Source organism: Oncorhynchus nerka, linkage group LG11, assembly GCF_034236695.1.
Source record: "Oncorhynchus nerka isolate Pitt River linkage group LG11, Oner_Uvic_2.0, whole genome shotgun sequence".
In the NCBI taxonomy this organism is placed as follows: domain Eukaryota; kingdom Metazoa; phylum Chordata; class Actinopteri; order Salmoniformes; family Salmonidae; genus Oncorhynchus; species Oncorhynchus nerka.
The window spans coordinates 39,740,335-39,759,170 of NC_088406.1; the positions used below are offsets into that span (position 1 = coordinate 39,740,335).

Below are 18,836 nucleotides of genomic sequence, written 5' to 3' on the forward strand. Positions count from 1 at the left end.
AGATCTAACCCTAATGATTGTCTATACATCACAGCAGCAGCAGAACCACCCTTCCATTAAACTACATTAACCACTCAGCAGCCATCTTATTTGCTGTGGGAACTTCTGTGTACTAATCTAGTACATTATCATTTGCATTTTTAACATCCCTATTTGGGTATGACGTGTTTCTGTCAGAGGAAGTAAGGGTAGCCCCCAGGGACACACAGGGCCGAGAGGTTGGGGACAGAGCAGAACATTGCAGAGTAGATCAGAGAGGCTAGTCTGAGAGGTTGGGAGGCTAGCAGGCTAGGAGGCTAGGGGGATGGGAGGCTATGGGGTTGGAAGGATGGGAGGCTAGGGGGTTAGAAGGATGGGAGGCTAGGAGGTTGGGAGGCTAGGGGGTTGGGAGGTCGGGAGGCTAGGGGGTTGGGAGGATGAGAGGCGAGGGGCTGGGAGGATGGGAGGCTAGGGGGCTGGGAGGATGGGAGGCTGGTAGATTTAGGCTTGGATGTGTTTCAGGAAGCAGAGTGCTGCTGTGTGACTGATGGCTCTGTAAAGATGAAATAGCTGTAGCATTATCTTTGTTGCAGCCTCAGGTCAAGCCTCATCTTTCACTGAGGTACTGTGTGTGTGTGTGTGTGTGTGTGTGTGTGTGTGTGTGTGTGTGTGTGTGTGTGTGTGTGTGTGTGTGTGTGTGTGTGTGTGTGTGTGTGTGTGTGTGTGTGTGTGTGTGTGTGTGTGTGTGTGTGTGTGTGTACATGTTTTGTGTGTGTGTGTGACACCATAGTGTTGTTAGAAGAAAAATGTATTGCTGTTTAAACTCTAAACCGTCAGCTTGGAGTGCAGCATGGAAACTTCTCTGTCTACAAACCAAACAAAACTCACTTCAAACCAAACACCTATCACACTGCTGCACATCATCTCACACTAAACTAAGGAAAAGGGTTTTGAATGTCTATCTTGCAGTACCTTGGATTTAATTGAAATTTGTGATTTAATGCATCATTTGATTAAAATAGGTTTAGTTTATTAAAACGATTGTGTCAGTGCTGATAGTGGTCTCCTGTCCTGTTTGACTGGCTGTTGTGGGTTTGCTGCTAGTTTGTAATACTGCTTTATAATAAGTTGTTGATATCACACCATCACACCCATAGCTCTGTTCTCTGATTGGACCGGCTCATAATAGTGCATTCTGATTGGACCAGCTGATAGTGGTGTCTTCTGATTGGACCAGCCCATAACAGTGCTTACTGATTGGACAGCCCATAGCAGTGTCTTCTGATTGGACCAGCCCATAACAGTGTCTTCTGATTGGACCAGCCCATAGCAGTGTAAATTAGAGAGGACTTGTGGCGACATGGAATGATGAGGAACTCCTCATGGTTCTCATGGCTGAGTTAGGGTTCCATCTGAAAACCATCATCCCACTGAAGGGGAAAACTAAGCTCTCACATCTGCATGTGGGCACTGCCATGGCTGAAGTATCCATGGTAACCACCACAGGATGTCCAATCAGCAGACTAGCCTGGTGGTGTCACATGAGGCGTGCTCAACGACAACACGGTGACTAGGAGAACAGGTCTATATCTCTGTAATTACATACACCACAGACTACATATAGACACTACACACACTACATAGAGTATACACACTACACACACACACTTCATATATACCACGTCAGGAGACCCCTTCGCTCCTAACCATGGGTGTATACTCCCTCTCCGGCCTCTAGGTCATCAGGCTGCTGATTATCCTGCACGCTTGTCACCATCGTCTCACGCACCTGCGCCTCATGACCCCCTTGATTATCTCCCCTATATCTGTCACTCCCCTTGGTTTTTTCCTCAGGTGTTATTGACTCTGTTTTCATGTCGGTGCGTTGTTTGTGTTTCATGTTTACTGTTTTGTTTATTTATGAAAACAATCACTACCTGAACTTGCTTCCCGATTCTCAACGCAGACGTTACATGGAGTCATGTGTGGGGTCGTGGAAGGGAGATGCTGCACATGTCAAGAAAGTTTTAGTTTTGTTCCATCAGTAGCACACATAATCTACATTTCTCGTGTGTTTGTGTGTGTCTTTGGTTTTTGTGGTGTATATATTTTTTGACAACTGCCAGGTTAAAAATGACCCTAAGACAATCTTTGTACCCTGGTGGTGTACAGCTTTCATGGAAATATGAACAAAGGGAATGTTTCACTTTTTCTAATGTTGGGGTCACTCTAGGAAAAGTAATCAAATTTCAAGTTGAAAAAATATAATTGTGTCTTTTTATTGTTTCAGCCTTAGGCCTATATATCACGGTCGCCATGCATATGAACTAACATATGAACAATGTGTGCTACTGATGGAACAAAACTAAAACTACAACAATACAAAACTAAAACTAAAACAAAACTAAAACTAAAACAATACTATTATCACAACACAGGTTGTAATATGTCTTTTTCTCCCCTGGCTTGGCTTCCCCAGTGAATTTACCCATGCACTGCTACTGCCCTGAGTACAGATCACAAAGATCTCCCCCACCACACAAGCCCGAGGGGGTGCAAGTGACTCAACCCACTCAAGTCGAGTATAGCGGGAAAAAAAGCCTGGAACGACGTGATGCACCCCTCTTAGGGACGGCATGGGAGAGAACTAGCAAGCCAGTGACTCAGCCCCCGTAATAGGGTCAGAGGCACACACACACTAAGGCCTCCACACAGAGAGCAGACTGAGGACTATATTAGTGGCTGTGTCGTCCTCCCAGACAGGAAGTTACTCTGTCAGAAACAGGAAGCTGACCTGAGAAGAGTCTGATGGAATGCTCTGGTGGAAGGTTGCATGCTGGGTCACCAAAGTAACCTAAGCCTTGTGTGTACCCCACAGTTCTCCCCTGTATCCCGCAGATCTCATCCCTCATACATCCTCCCCTGCACCACCTCATCCCCTCCTCTTTTCTCTCACAGAACTTATCTAACAGACTTCTGTCTGTCTCTGTCTGTCTGTAGGGAGGACCTACAATGATCTGAACCAGTACGCCGTGTTTCCCTGGGTTCTCACAAACTACGAGTCTGAGGAGCTGGACCTCACCCTGCCGGGCAACTTCAGAGATCTCTCCAAGGTACTGTCATTTTTTTTGGGGGGGGGGGGGGGGATAAGCACAGGAGTGGTGAGGGTCTCAGTCAGCAAGGGAATTTGCAGACATCATAATGCATACATCATGTGCTCAGTCTGAACCCAGCGCTGGAATGTAGAGAAGGAACTGATAGTTTAACATCACCACTGGTCCTCAACACTGGAATACCACATATTCACTATATAAATCACTACATTTGACCAGTCCCAATAGGGCTCTGGTCAAAAGTGGTGCATTAAATAGGGAAAAGGGTGCCATTTGGAACGCAAACATAACATCCTAACAGATCCCAACCTTGGAATAGCAGCTTAACTGTCTCTGCTCTGTTTGGTACTGTATCGCCTAGGCACAAACTGAATGTTCAAGTGTCTATGCTCTGTTTGGCATGGTACTGTCCTCGACCATCAACAGTAGGAGAGTTTTTAGTGTCTGTATGATGAGGGCTTCTGGCCCTGTTTAACTTCCTAGCAGCTCTCTCTCTCTCTTTATCTCTTTCTCTCTCTCTATCTCTCTAAAACTCACAGACTCACTGACCTGAAAACAATCTCATTCCTGTCTGAGCTTTCCTTCTCTCTCACTCTATCGCTCCCTCCTTACCCCGTTCCCTTTCGCCCTCAAAGTGCCGACTCCCTGACTCTCTCTGAGCTTCATTTTCACATGAACTTTTTTTTTAACCAATTTTCGCCTCAGATTCCAGACAAATGTTTGCTAGGGAGGGAGGGAAGCAGAAGGGCAAGCAGGGAGGCAGGGAGGAAAGAAGGGGAAAGCAGGGGGGAAGGAGGGGAAAGCAGGGGGGAAGGAGGGGAAAGTAGGGGGAAGGAGGGGAAAGCAGGGAGGAAAGAAGGGGAAAGCAGGGGGAAGGAGGGGAAAGCAGGGGGAAGGAGGGGAAAGCAGAGGGGAAGGAGGGGAAAGCAGGGGGAAGGAGGGGAAAGCAGGGGGAAGGAGGGGAAAGCAGGGGGAAGGAGGGGAAAGCCAGGAGGGAAGGAGGGGAAAGCAGGGGGAGGAGAAGAAAGCCGGGAGGGAAGGAGGGGAAAGTCTGTAACAGTAGTCTGTAAGGGTAATCTTCTCTGCACTTGGTTTATACCAGTTTCACCCAGCCAGTCTAGAAAGTCACTGTGTGAAAATGTCTACTCAGCCCTGTTGGAATTGAAAAAGACAACATTTGGTTTGAGTTGTTCAGGTAGGTAGTATAGTGGGTGATCCAGTATAATTCAGTGTTCACTCTGGCAGCAGGTCTACACACACACACACACACACACACACACACACACACACACACACACACACACACACACACACACACACACACACACACACACACACACACACACACACACACACACACACACACACACGCAGCTTTCCTGTGTCTTCCTGCTGTCGTTTCTGCTCTTGTCACCCTGTGGCGGCTTCAGTCTGTACACATCCAGGTGGGCCGTGTGTGTGTGTGTGTCTGAGAGAGCCCGAGCCCTCTGACCCGGGGAGACAGTTATGTATTGTAATGTATTCCAGTGACATCCTCCCATGCTGTTTACAGGCTGAGCTGCCTTCATTACCATGAGTTCACAGGCCTCTGTCTCCTGACAGTTGTCCTTGAAACCCCAGGGCTCACACACTCACACGTACACACACACACATACTCACACATGTACACACACACACCTCCAACCCCAGGGCTTCTACCTCCAGAGGTACCCGCTAGTAAAGGACTGAACTAGAATGAAGGGGATTGATTTCTCTAATATAAACAGATTAGATACAGAGCAGGGGGGGGAGTGAGGAAATAGGGAGGAACTCTGAGAGATACAGTAAGTCTTTTGAACAGACTCATGTAGAACTACCTTACTCTGAATCACAAACATCTTCCTATATAGTGCTCTACTTTTGACCAGGCCCTATAGGGCGCTGGTCGAAACTAGTGCACTATGCTGGGAATACAGTTCCATTTGGGAAGCAGCCATCCAGTGATATTTTGGGTGCCAGTACCAGCAGGCTATGTCCTATAGCTCCTGGATGATACACCACTTAATCCTCTCACACACCTACACACACCTGCACACACCTACACACACCTGCACATGCCTGCAATTTACCTGTTGATCAGTCAGCAAGTCATCCGTGTTAAATCCAACTGAACAGAGTGTTCTCTGCCTCAGGGCCATAGTGGAGCATTCCTACTGTCAGATCACAGGCCTGTGGAGCACACACACACACACAACCATACACACACACCCGCTATGTCAGCGGTACAGTTGTGTGGTGGAGCGGTTCATTAGGCTTTAATGATTATTTCCTGCTGACTGACAGGTGGCTGATGGGAAAGGGAAGCTCATCTCCTCATACCTGTTAGTTGATGGAGTGGAAACGCTGATAATCCTATATGAAGGCATACTGAGCGTGCTCTTCTTAACAATCTAGAGCTTTATCACGGATGTTGTTCTACCTTCTTTTGTGTGTCTCTGAAAGGAAGACACTGACTCTGTAAAAACTTCTCTCAGGGAGGAACAGCCAAAGCTGTGAAGTGACAGCAGACATATGTCCCTGATCTACTTGACCTCATAGCTACTGTTATGAAACGGAGAGGTAGTGGGAGCTTGTCCGTGGTGGTCTTCGGACCTGCAACCTTATGAACCAGAACCCTTCACGTTTTCGATGGCTCCGAGACATCTAGCGCCCTTGGAAAAGTTGATATATTTACATTTCACATTTTAGTCGTTTAGCAGATGCTCTTAACTAGAGCAAACTCTGGTGTTCACAAGTGCCTTGCTCTACCAAATGAGCCACACAGGACCATAATGTGCACATATATGTGCTTATGAACGCAGGGCAGCTACGCTATTATACTGTGTTTACTATTGTGAAGTTACATTAATTTGCCTTCTCTGCTTAGTTGTTGTAGCAAGTCCTATTCATGTTTTTAAAAGAGTTAACAAAAGTTGTTGCTGAAAAGTTTATTGTGTATGTCGGAGCGAATGTTAGGAATGTAGCTAGCTACATAGACAACTCTGGAGATTTAGTTGTGCTAGTCGTGCATCACTGTCTCGATGTTTTAAAGATTGCAACTGAACTTCAGAAATCCTATACCATGAGAGAAACCACCCAAATGAAGAACTCTGAAGAACTAGATTGTAGCTGTTCAAGGTGCTTCTTCTGACAATCCCCAGAGAGAAAACAAGTGTGACTCCTCCTGACAGTTCCGCTGCACTGTACCGTGATGTCATTTCCATTTAAATATAAAATGCAGTATGTGTGTCTCCTCGAGAGTTAGCCTAGATATTACCACACGAACTGCAGAACTTTCTCTTTCTCTGTGTTCCACACACTCGCATGCACACACATGCACATGTACACACACCAACACACACACACACGCGCTCCTCTTGGATCCTCCACTTTGGGGTCTCTACTCTCTGCAGTCAGAGAATGATCCTAATTACATGTGATGAGTGGTTTATCTAGTGTAGCATGTGACAGCCCTATAATCCAACAGCGAGGTTTGATCATGTCTTGTTTTGTGGTGAAGTTAGATATCACTAGGTCAGGTGTTATTTATGGGAGTGAACTCAGAAGGAGCTAAATGCAGAGCTGTCTAAAGCACTTGTTTTTATTGTCTCCTTATCATTTCCTGTATTTACATAACCACCTGGGAATAGGGAGCTGGTGATTACTGTGTATTAGAGGAAAGGTAGAGAATTTTTTGTTGTTGTCAGTACTCTACCCCACTAACCAGCCATGGAAGGGGGTCCCATATGGCACCCTATTACCTATATAGTGCACAACTTCTGACGAGGACCCTATATCCCTATCTCCCACACAGTATCTATTTTAGCACTTTAGCTTGCTAACATTAGCATCAAAAATTAGCAACATGGTTCCATCAATTAAACTTAAGTAACTTAGTTGCTACTAGAATCAACACACTTAACATTCCTGGTTGCTTTAAAGTGTGTTTATGTCAAGAAATCAATGAAATACCACGTTGTAGCAAAGTTAGCTAGGTAGCTAGCTGTCACACATCAACAACAGAGAAGGTCGGAGTATAACCAGACATGTATGTTGTTTTGTTTGAGTGAACTAGCCAAACATTTTTATTATCCAAATGGCACCCTATGGACCATGGTCAAAAGTAGTGTACTATATAGGGAATAGGGTGCCAGGTTGATGGTGCTGCATGCATGTGAAAGGCTTAGAGCTTTAGAAGGGCCTTATGGTCACTTAAGACCCAACACTATCTACCATGTTAACAGCTTTTTAATGTCTTACTAATGAGCTAGTTTAGCAGGCTAAAGCCCTCATATCTTTTTATAGGCTAAGAGCTGTCTGTGAGGGTGACAGAGGAAGCCGGTAAGAGGTAATAGACAAGACACACTATAACCAACATAAGCCATGCGGAGTAAATCACCTTCTGTGTGTTGACGAACGGTGGCAATTCAACATGTAGACAAGTCTGGAAATGAAAAGAAAACGACGGCCGATGTTCTGTGGCGATATGACGTCCACCTGCTGCTTTTAACCGTTTGTCTGCGCAGTTTTTTCCGCGCTGCTGGGTTTAATGGAAATATTCATATTGACAGTCTCTTTGTATTTGGGGTTCTTAGCTAGCTATCAGACCGCGTTAGCTGTGAGACCAAGTTAGCTATGAGACCAAGTTAGCGATGAGATCATAATAGCTGTGAGACCATGTTAGCTGTGAGACCACGTTAGCTATGAGACCACGTTAGCTGTGAGACCATATTAGATTTGAGACCATGTTAGCTGTCAGACCATGTTAGCTGTGAGGCCATGTTAGTTATGAGACCGTATTAGCTGTGAGACTACGTTAGCTATGAGACCATGTTAGCTGTGAGACCATGTTAGCTGTGAGACCATGTTAGCTGTGAGACTATGCTAGCTATGAGACTATGTTAGCTGTGAGACCATGTTAGTTATGAGACCGTATTAGCTGTGAGACTACGTTAGCTATGAGACCATGTTAGCTGTGAGACTATGCTAGCTATGAGACTATGTTAGCTATGAGACTATGTTAGCTGTGGGACCATGTTAGCTGTGAGACCATGTTAGCTGTGAGACCATGTTAGCTGTGAGACCATGTTAGCTGTTGAAACCCAGTCCGTCCTATTAGCTGTCTGTGCCGTCCAGCTGCAGCTATGATTGGGCTAAGCTGACTGAGACCAGCCTGGTTCCTCCTGGACGTTTAACAACCTGTCTGACTTCCTGTAGCCAACAGCCCAATCACATCCGGCCCCAGACGCCACAGCCTATTATCACCCCGTAAATCTCAGCAGATCTCAATAAACTTCTCTTCCATTCTCCCTCATCATGCTAACATTGATGTCGACGGTCATTATGTTGGAGAGGAAAGAAAGGAACGTAGGAGGAAACCAGACGTGACCAGTTGCTTTGGAGGGAGAGAGTTGAGCGCAAGTCAAACATTCCTACTAATGCCATGTGTTCTGTGCCACATAGAGAGAGGTATGGGCTGTGGGAACATAATGAAGATGACGAGACAGTCTACACTGCATCTCATTTGGAACACTATTCACTATATATCCAGGGTCCTCTGGTCAAAAGTAGTGCATTATATAGTGAATAAAATTCAATTTGGAAAGCAGATTTTTGTGTTGTAACACTTATATAACTCCAGCCATGGGAATTCTGGAGTAACGGCAAGTTACTAATGATTTGATATTAAAGTAATTTTATTTTTTGTCATTGGTCTCGCAACTAGCTGCACCTTGTCTGAATCAAATTAAATGAAATAAAATTGCATTAGTCGCATGCGCCAAATACAACAGGTGTAGACCTTACAGTGAAATGTTTACTTACGAGCCCTTAACCAACAATGCAGTTAAAAAAAAATATGAGTAAGAATACGGAAAAAAAGGTTATTAAAGAGCAGCAGTAAAATAACAATAGCGAGACTATATACAGGGGGTTACCGGTACAGAGTCAATGTGTGGGGGCAGTTCAGGTAATATGTACATGTAGGTAGAGTTATTAAAGTGACTATGCATCAACGATAATAACAGAGAGTAGCAGCAGTGTAAAAGGGCGGAGGCACTGCAAATAGTCTGGGTAGCCATTTGATTAGATGTTCAGGAGTGGTATGGCTTGGGGGTAGAAGCTGTTTAGAAATCTCTTTGACCTTGACTTGGTGCTCTGTACCGCTTGCCGTGCGGTAGCAGAGAGAAGAGTCTATGACTAGGGTGGCTGGAGTCTTTGACAGTCTTTTGGGCCTTCCTCTGACACCGCCTGGTGTACAGGTCCTGGATGGCAGGAAGCTTGGCCCCAGTGATGTACTGGGCCGTATGCACAACCTTCTGAAGTACCTTGCAGTCGGAAGCCGAGCAGTTGCCATACCACTTGAAGCTTTCAACCTGCTCCACTACAGCCCCGTCGATGAGAATGAGGGCGTGCTCGGTCCTCTTTTTCCTGTAGTCCACAAACATTTCCTTTGTCTTGATCACATTGAGGGAGAGGTTGTTGTCCTGGCACCGCATGGCCAGGTCTCTGACCTCCTCCCTATAGGCTGTCTCGTTGTTGTCATGTCATCGGCAAACTTAATTATGGTGTTGGAGTCATGCCTGGCCGTGCAGTCATGAGTGAACAGGGAGTACAGGAGTGGACTGTGCACGCACCCCTGAGGGGCCCCTGTGTTGAGGATCAGCGTCGCAGATGTGTTGTTACCCACCCTTACCACCTGGGGGCGGCCCGTCAGGAAGTCCAGGATCCAGTTGCAGAGGGAGGTGTTCAGTCCCAGGGTCCTTAGCTATTTGATGAGCTTTGAGGGCACTATGGTGTTGAATGCTGGGCTGTAGTCAATGAATAGTATTCTCACATAGGTGTTCCTTTTGACCAGGTGGGAAACGGCAGTGTGGAGTGCGATAGAGATTGCATCATCTGTGGATCTGTTAGGGCGGTATGCAAATTGGAGTGGGTCTAGGGTTTCTGGGATAATGGGTTTGATGTGAGCCATGACCAGCCTTTCAAAGCACATCATGGCTACAGACATGAGTGCTACAGGTCAGTAGTCATTTAGGCAGGTTACCTGTCAAATGGATGGCGAGGGAGAGCTTTGTATGTGTCTCTGTGTGTGGAGTGAAGGTGGTCCCTATGTTTTGTTTCCCTCTGGTTGCACATTAAACATGCTGATAGAAATTTTGTAAGACGGTTTTAAATTTCCCTGCATTAAAGTTCCCGGCTACATGGAGGGTGAGCGTTTTCCTGTGTGCTTATGGCAGAATACAGCTCATTCAGTGCGGTGTTAGTGCAAGCATCAGTCTGTGGTGGTATGTAGACAGCTACGACAAGTACATATGAAAACTCTCTAGGCACAGTTGAAGTCGGAAGTTTACATACACTTATGTTGAAGTCATTAAACTCGTTTCTCAACCACTCCACAAATTTCTTGTTAACAAACTGTTAACAAACTGTTTTGGCAAGTCGGTTAGGACATCTACTTTGCATGACACAAGTCATTTTTCCAACAATTGTTTACAGACAGATCATTTCAAATATAATTCCCTGTATCACAATTCCAGTGGGTCAGAAGTGTACATACTGTTGACTGTGCCTTTAAACAGCTTGGAAAACTCCATAAATGATGGCATGGCTTTAGAAGCTTCTGATAGGCAAATGTACATAATTTGTCATTTAGATGTATTTCAAGGTCTACCTTCAAACTCAGTGCCTCTTTGCTTGACATCATGCGAAAATGAAAAGAAATCAGCCAAGACCTCAGAAAAATAACTGTAGACCTCCACAAGTCTGGTTCATCATTGGGAGCAATGATGGTGATACTAACTGACTTAAGACAGGGAATTTTTACTAGGATTAAATGTCAGGAATTGTGAAACTGAGTTTAAATGTATTTTAGCTAAGGTGTATGTAAACTTCTGAGTTCAACTGTAGATACTGTGGACTACAGCTTATCATGAGATACTCTTCCTCAGGCGAGCAAAACCTTGAGACTTCCTTAGATATCGTGCACCAGCTGTTATTTATAAACATACATAGTACGCCGCTGTTCTGTCCTAACGATACAGCGTATAACCAGCCAGCTGGATGTTGATAATGTTGTCGTTCAGCCACAACTCTGTGAAGCATAAGATATTACAGTTTTGAATGACCCATTGGTAGTTTAATTTTCCACGTAGATCATCGATTTTATTTTGCTAGCAGAATGGAAGGAAGTGGTGGTTGATTCAGTCGCCTACGAATTCTCAGAAGGCAGCCCGACCTCTGGCCCCTTTTTCCCCGCTTTCTCTTCATGCAAATGACGGGGATCTGGGCCTTCTTCCGGGAAAACAGTATATAATTCACGGACTCGTTAAAGGAAAAAAATGATTCTGCCAGTCCGTGGTGAGTAACCACAGTTCTGATGTCCAGAAGTTATTTTCGTGTCATAAGAGATGGTAGCAGCAACATTATGTACAAAATAAGTTACAAAATAAGTTACAAACAATGCAAAGAAAAAAAAAGAATACGTAAAATGTCAGCCTTGTTCTCCGGCGCCATCAATGGCTTTGTTGGGGTGGAGTTCCCATGATTCCTGTGGTCAATCCAAGATATGGCTGCCTCATGCATAAAACACACACACACACATCCACTGTATCTTTAGCACTGAGTGTATTAACATTGACTGCCAATGTATCTCCAAGGCCTGCCTGTGGGCCAGGGTGATTGAAAAGACAGAGAAAGCAATTTAACCTCCACTAAATCAATTTTAATAGACTAATTAGATTGCCTTTAAAAACACATGAGAAAGCAAAGGCTTGGGACCCAGAGTGAGTCTCAGTGTCATATTATTGGCGTAGGGCCCATCCCAAATGGCATCCTATTACCTAGAGAGTATACTACTTTTGCCCAGAGCCCTATGGGCCCTGGTCAAAAGTTGTACTCTATATTGGGAATAGGTTGCTATTTGGGACACAGTGTCGGCAAAGTACAGAGAGTCTGGGATCCAGAATGTAATATTGACTTGGCCTCTGTTCCAGAGTTATGGTGGAAGAATGAAACACTCTATCAAAGGCCAACAGTTGGGTTGTAAAAGTCATGTATTTCTTGATTTATCCATTGACTAACTAATTACTGTAATATCAATAGCAGATCTTACTAAACTCCTGGAGGGCTGTGGTGTTTTTTTTACCATGACAACATGGCAGGACACATTCAAATGCCTCATTTGGCCCGGGAGCCGTTTGTTTGACCACCCTGCTCTAGGAGTTGCCTGTCTACGAAATCTTAAACATCAGTTATATACTGAACATCATATGCTCTATCTACTGTATGTAACTTATTGTCTTCCTGTTTCTCCCTCAGCCAATTGGAGCATTGAACCCGAAGCGTGCAGTGTTCTATGCAGAGCGCTACGAGACATGGGAAGAGGACCAGACCCCCCCATATCACTACAACACCCACTACTCCACCGCTAACTCCACCCTGCTCTGGCTGCTCAGGATAGTACGTACTCTATACCCCATCCACCCAATACCCTATTCCTTGTACCCTATACCTGCAAAAGTGGGTTGTTGAAGTCCATTATCATTTCTACATTCTTTCTATCTGATTTTAGACGTTTGAGTGTAGACGTACAGTACCAGTCAAAAGTTTAGAAACACCTACTGTTTCAAGGGTTTTTCTTTATTTTTACTATTTCTTGTAGAATAATATTGAAGACATCAAAACTATGAAATAACACATACGGAATCATGTAGTAACCAAAAAATGGTTAAACAAACCAAAAATATATTTTATATTTGAGATTCTTCAAAGTAGCCACCCTTTGCCTTGATAACAGCTTTGCACACTCTTGGCATTCTCTCAACCAGCTTCATGAGGTAGTCACCTGAAATGCATTTAAATTAACAGGTGTGCCTTGTTAAAAGTTCATTTGTGGAATTTCTTTCTTCTTAATGCGTTTGAGCCAATCGGTTGTGTTGTGACAAGGTAGGGGTGGTATACAGAAGATAGACCAAATCCATATTATGGCAAGAACAGCTCAAATAAGGAAAGAGTCCATCATTATTTTAAGGCATGAAGGTCAGTCAAGAACTTTGAAAGTTTCTTCAAGTGCAGCCACAGAAACCATCAAGTGCTATGATGAAACTGGCTATCATGAGGACCGCCCAGGAAAGGAAGACCCAGAGTTACCTTTGCTGCCGAGGAAAAGTTCTTTAGAGTTACTAACCTCAGAAATTGCAGCCCAAATAAATACTTGACAGAGTTCAAGTAACAGATACATCTCAACATCAACTGTTCAGAGGAGACTGCGTGAATCAGGCCTTCATGGTAGAATTGCTGCAAAGAAACCACTACTAAAGGACACCAATAAGAAGAAGAGACTTGCTTGGGCTAAGAAACACAAGCAATGGACATTAGACCGGTGGAAATCTGTCCTTTGGACTGATGAGTCCGAATTTAAGATTTTTGGTTAGAATTCAAGGTACTCTTAACCAGCATGGCTACCACAGCATTCTACAGTGATATGCCATACCATCTGGTTTGCGCTTAGTAGGACTATAATTTGTTTTTCAACAGGACAATGACCCAACACACCTCCAGGCTGTGTAAGGGCTATTTGACCAGGAAGGAGAGTGATGGAGTGCTGCATCAGATGACCTGGCCTCCACAATCCCCCAACCTCAACCCAATTGAGATAGTTTGGGGTGAGTTGGAACGTAAAGTGAAGGAAAAGCAGCCAACAAGTGCTCAGCAAAGCTGTCATCAAGGCAAAGGGTGGCCACTTTGAAGAATGTCAAATATATTTATATTTGTTTAACACTTTGTTGGTTATGGTTATTGGTTATTTCATAGTTTTGATGTCTTCACTATTGTTCTATAATGAAGAAAATAGTAAAAATAAAGAAAAACCCTTGAATAAGTCGATGTGTCCAGACGTTTGACTGGTACTGTAAGTCGTTTTTTATCCAAAATAATAAGTTCAAAATGGCAGCTAGTATGTTAGTTAGAAAGTAAGTCACACAATCTACACAGTTGAAAGGACATTGACGCTATATAGTGTTTAGTAAATACCAGTGGAATCCAAATGGTGAGATAAAGGGTTAGCCCTCTTGGGGTTTGGCCATATTTGATATGTTAGGCAGTTCGTTAATTGGAGAAAGCTTGATGGGGAGTTAGTAACACCCTCCCCCTGTTCTCCCTTTGCCTGCCACTCTCCTCCTCCTCTCCCCCTCGTTAGCAGAGGGTCTGTTGAATTAGAAGAGTTCCTCTGACAGCACTTACACCGCTCCTCACTACCCACACTCCTCCTCTCCTCCGTCTCTCCTCCTCTCCACCCTACATCCCTCCATCAGAACACTGTCTCCATCTCAGACTTGGAACACCACATACGGCATCAGCCAATTACCACCGTCGCTCCCGGCGACCAGAAAGCACTGTAATTAATACTCCCTAAGGCATTGTGGGTAATGTACAGTAGGACAGACAGACAGACAGACAGACAGACAGACAGACAGACAGACAGACAGACAGACAGACAGACAGACAGACAGACAGACAGACAGACAGACAGACAGACAGACAGACAGACAGACAGACAGACAGAGACACTTGTCTGGCACAAGAACCTCACATACACAGACACAGAAACACACCATAGATGCGGTAAAGAGGTCAATGGAACTCGACCTCTGCCCTCCAGCAAAATTACCCTACATTTAGGCTATTGATTATATGTGTATTGTGTACTTCTAAATGTTATGCAGTGAAAACAGCTAAATATATCAAAATCATACTTTAGTAATCACATTGTGGGCCTGTTACATCAATCATAATGGATTTGAACAATATCCACTTTGTTAGATCAGATTTGTTGAATGTGCACCAGTCCGGCGTCCTTCTTCTAATTCTGGGCTCCCGAGTGGCGCTGCGGTCTAAGGCACTGCATATCAGTGCTTGAGGTGTCACTACAGACCCTGGTTGGAGTCCAGGCTGAATCACAACCGGCCGTGATTGGGAGTCCCATAGGGTGGCACACAATTGACCCAATGTCGTCTGGGTTTGGCTGGAGTAGGCCGTCATTGTAAATAAGAATTTGTTCTTAACTGACTTGCCTAGTTAAGTAAAGGTTAAATGAATACAATTTAAATTCTATCCCCCACAGTCTGCGTTCCAATGACCTCTTTACCACATCTATGGTTCCAATAAGAGACATTCTCATTGTCCCTTCTCTCTGTCACAACCAGTAGAATTCAGCCATTAGCTCTCCTTAGAGGAGTAGAAATGATTCATTCTGAACATGCAATAGAAAATCTAGTTCGCTGACATTATGGTTTGGAATGGGGGTGTTATGTGTGTTCTTTTGTTTGTTTGTGTGTGTCTGTGTGTCCATGAAACATCCTTTGCTCAAAGTAAAATGTGTGTGTGTTTTCTCTTGCAGGAGCCTTTCACCACGTTCTTCCTGAAAGCTAACAACAACAAGTTTGACCATCCAGACCGGACCTTCTCCGCCATCACCCGCTCCTGGAGGCACTGCCAGAGAGACACCTCAGACGTCAGGGTGTGTGTCTTTGTGTGTGTGTGTGTGTGTCTTTGTGTGTGTGTGTGTGTGTCTTTGTGTGTGTGTGTCTTTGTGTGTCTTTGTGTGTGTGTGTGTGTGTGTGTGTGTGTGTGTGTGTGTGTGTGTGTGTGTGTGTGTGTGTGTGTGTGTGTGTGTGTGTGTGTGTGTGTGGCCATGAAACAACCTCTGCTCAATGTAAATACTCTGGATCTGTGTCCACGGTGGATCTGTTCATCGGTTTCCAACCCAGAAGGAAACGTCACAATAAAATATATATCCCATGAATTATAAATAACACTGTGCTCAAACTGAGGAACAGAGACATGGTACACTGTGCATAACTAAAACACTTAAAAATACATACTTGATTTACCTCTTATATAAAAAAAACATTACTCTAAAAAAGAAAGGAGTGCTGTACTCTATGTGAACAAAGGCTGAAGACAAAGAAAGAAATCCTCTCCTTCCATCCTCAGAAGAGCAGTCAGAGGATGTATCCCAAATGGCTCCCTATTAGCCCTCCTCAAAAGTAGTGCATTTTATAGAGAATCGGGTGCCATTTGGGACACAGACAGAGAAACGCTGAACCACCACCACGGTCACTCTGTAACACAGCGGGAACAGCTCTGACCTCAAAGTGTCAGATATTTCTAGAACACCCCGTGTCGGGTTAGTGTTGCCCCAGGCAATTAATATAGCATTAATGACAAAAGCTATTTAAAATGTAGTGTTTTATGTCCGGACAGGGCTTTTCCTGGGCTCAGCTTGGGGAGGAGGGGGAGAGAGCAGCACACCAGCCAACATGCCCTGTTAACAAATACATGCTACTTTAAACTACTTGTATGTCTGTCTGTCTGTTGAAACACACAGAACATGGCTGCTGGTTTATCAGCACAAAGGAGACAGAGACAAGATATTACAACCGCAGCTGTGTTTCGTTATGTATTAGTAACAGGAATTATTCTGCTAAATTGTTTCATCTACACACACAGTTCTACCTTCATACACACAGTTTTACCTTCATACACACAGTTTTACACAGTTATACGTAGGTGCACGCAGTTAACTATGTACACAGTTACCTACATACACAAAGTGTTACCTACATTATGACACAGTACAGGACTGGGGGAGTGGGAGGGGGCCTTAGCAGGGGTGGGCTGACCACCTACAAGAGCAAGTCAATATGGAGCGACCTTGTTCTAGCATCCCCCCACCCCTCACCCTCCTCCACTTCACAATTAATTTTTTAACAGTGTTAATAATCCATGTCTCTGTGTCCCCACTAGTATGTGTGTCATGTGCGTGCTTGCCTGCATGTGTGTGTGTGTGAGTGAAAGAGGGAGAGGCAGACTTGTCTATGAGTAGTCCCAGTAACAGTACCAGTAACCCCCCAGAACGCTGCCAGTGTGTCACCTGAAGGGATCTATGCTGTTAGCTGTCTATGGAGGCTTTTAGCTATCTATGCAGCCTGTTAGCTATCTATGCAGCGTGTTAGCTATCTATGGGCTGTTTGCTATCTATGCAGCCTGTTAGCTATCTATGGAGGCTTTTAGCTATCTATGCAGCCTGTTAGCTATCTATGGGCTTTTAGCTATCTATGCAGCCTGTTAGCTATCTATGCAGCCTGTTAGCTATCTATGCAGCCTGTTAGCTATCTATGCAGCCTGTTAGCTATCTATGCAGCCTGTTAGCTATCTATGGGCTTTTAGCTATCTATGCAGCCTGTTAGCTATCTATGGAGGCTGTTAGCTATCTATGCAGCCTGTTAGCTATCTATGGAGGCTGTTAGCTGTCTATGCAGCCTGTTAGCTATTTATGGGCTTTTAGCTATCTATGCAACCTGTTAGCTATCTACGGGCTTTTAGCTATCTATGCAGCCTGTTAGCTATCTATGGAGGCTGTTAGCTATCTATGCAGCCTGTTAGCTATCTATGGAGGCTGTTAGCTGTCTATGCAGCCTGTTAGCTATCTATGGAGGCTTTTAGCTATCTAAGCAACCTATTAGCTATCTATGGAGGTTGTTAGCTGTCTATGGAGGCTTTTAGCTATCTATGCATCCTGTTAGCTATCTGTGGAGGCAGTTAGCTATCTATGGACTGTTAGCTATCTATGGGCTGTTAGCTATCTATGCAGCCTGTTAGCTATATGTGGAGGCAGTTAGCTATCTATGGAGGCTCTTGGCTATCTATGCAGGCTGTTAGCTATCTATGGGCTGTTAGCTATCTATACAGCCTGTTAGCTATATGTGGAGGCAGTTAGCTATCTATGGAGGCTCTTGGCTATCTATGCAGGCTGTTAGCTATATGTGGAGGCAGTTAGCTATCTATGAAGGCTGTTAGCTATCTATGCAGCCTGTTAGCTATATATGCAGGCTGTTAGCTATCTATGCAGGCTGTTAGCTATCTATGGGGGCTCTTAGCTATCTATGCAGGCTCTTAGCTATCTATGGGCTGTTTGCTATCTATGCAGCCTGTTAGCTATCTATGGAGGCTCTTAGCTATCTATGCAGGCTGTTAGCTATCTATGCAGGCTGTTAGCTATCTATGGGATGTTTGCTATCTATGCAGGCTGTTGGCTTTCTATGGAGGCTGATGGCTCTCTAAGGAGGCTATTAGCTATCTATGGAGGCTGTTAGCTATCTATGGGGGCTGTTGTCTATCTACGGAGGCTAGTAGCTATAAATGGAGGCTATTAGCTATCTATGGAGCCTGTTAGCTATCTATGGAGGCTCTGTGATTGACTTGTTCAGCCCATTAACAGGCTGTTGCTGTATTAATGGCTGACAGGGGAGCTGGGCTCGAAAATGGAGCTGGCAGCTTTAACAGCTTGGTGCTGAGTTTTGACAGGGAAGTTTACAAATAGAGGGAGTAAGGGGGAGGGAGGAGGGAAGGGAGGGAGAGAGAGAGAGAGAGGAAGGGTTGGAGGGGAAGAGAGGACCGAGAAATAGACAGACAGGGAGGGAGGGAGGGAGGGAGGGAGGGAGGGAGGGAGGGAGGGAGGGAGGGAGGGGACAGCCTCAAGTGTTGTGGTCCGTTGGAGGGTGAAATGTGACCAACAGCAGACTCCAGTATTTTATTGGGGTGTTTCCTGTCATGCCACCTTCCTCTGTAAACCCTGATTTACCGTCCTAAAGCCCTGCCTGTAATCCTCCTGTAGTTATCAGCCCATAGGCAACAGGCCTGGTCAAACTCCCATAGGCCTGGTAA

The 18,836-nt window shown here is 44.8% G+C and overlaps 1 protein-coding gene across 1 annotated transcript in view; it reads left to right on the forward strand.

Annotated features, from left to right (window-relative positions):
• The window catches only part of LOC115118987 (neurobeachin-like), a 304,621-nt gene that overhangs the window by 229,765 nt on the left and 56,020 nt on the right, over window positions 1–18,836 (forward strand). The window contains exons 43-45 of the mRNA XM_065024068.1: window positions 2,980–3,092; window positions 12,429–12,569; window positions 15,508–15,627. Of these exons, the coding sequence (XP_064880140.1) occupies window positions 2,980–3,092; window positions 12,429–12,569; window positions 15,508–15,627 (374 nt within the window). The remainder of the gene's footprint in view (window positions 1–2,979; window positions 3,093–12,428; window positions 12,570–15,507; window positions 15,628–18,836) is intronic.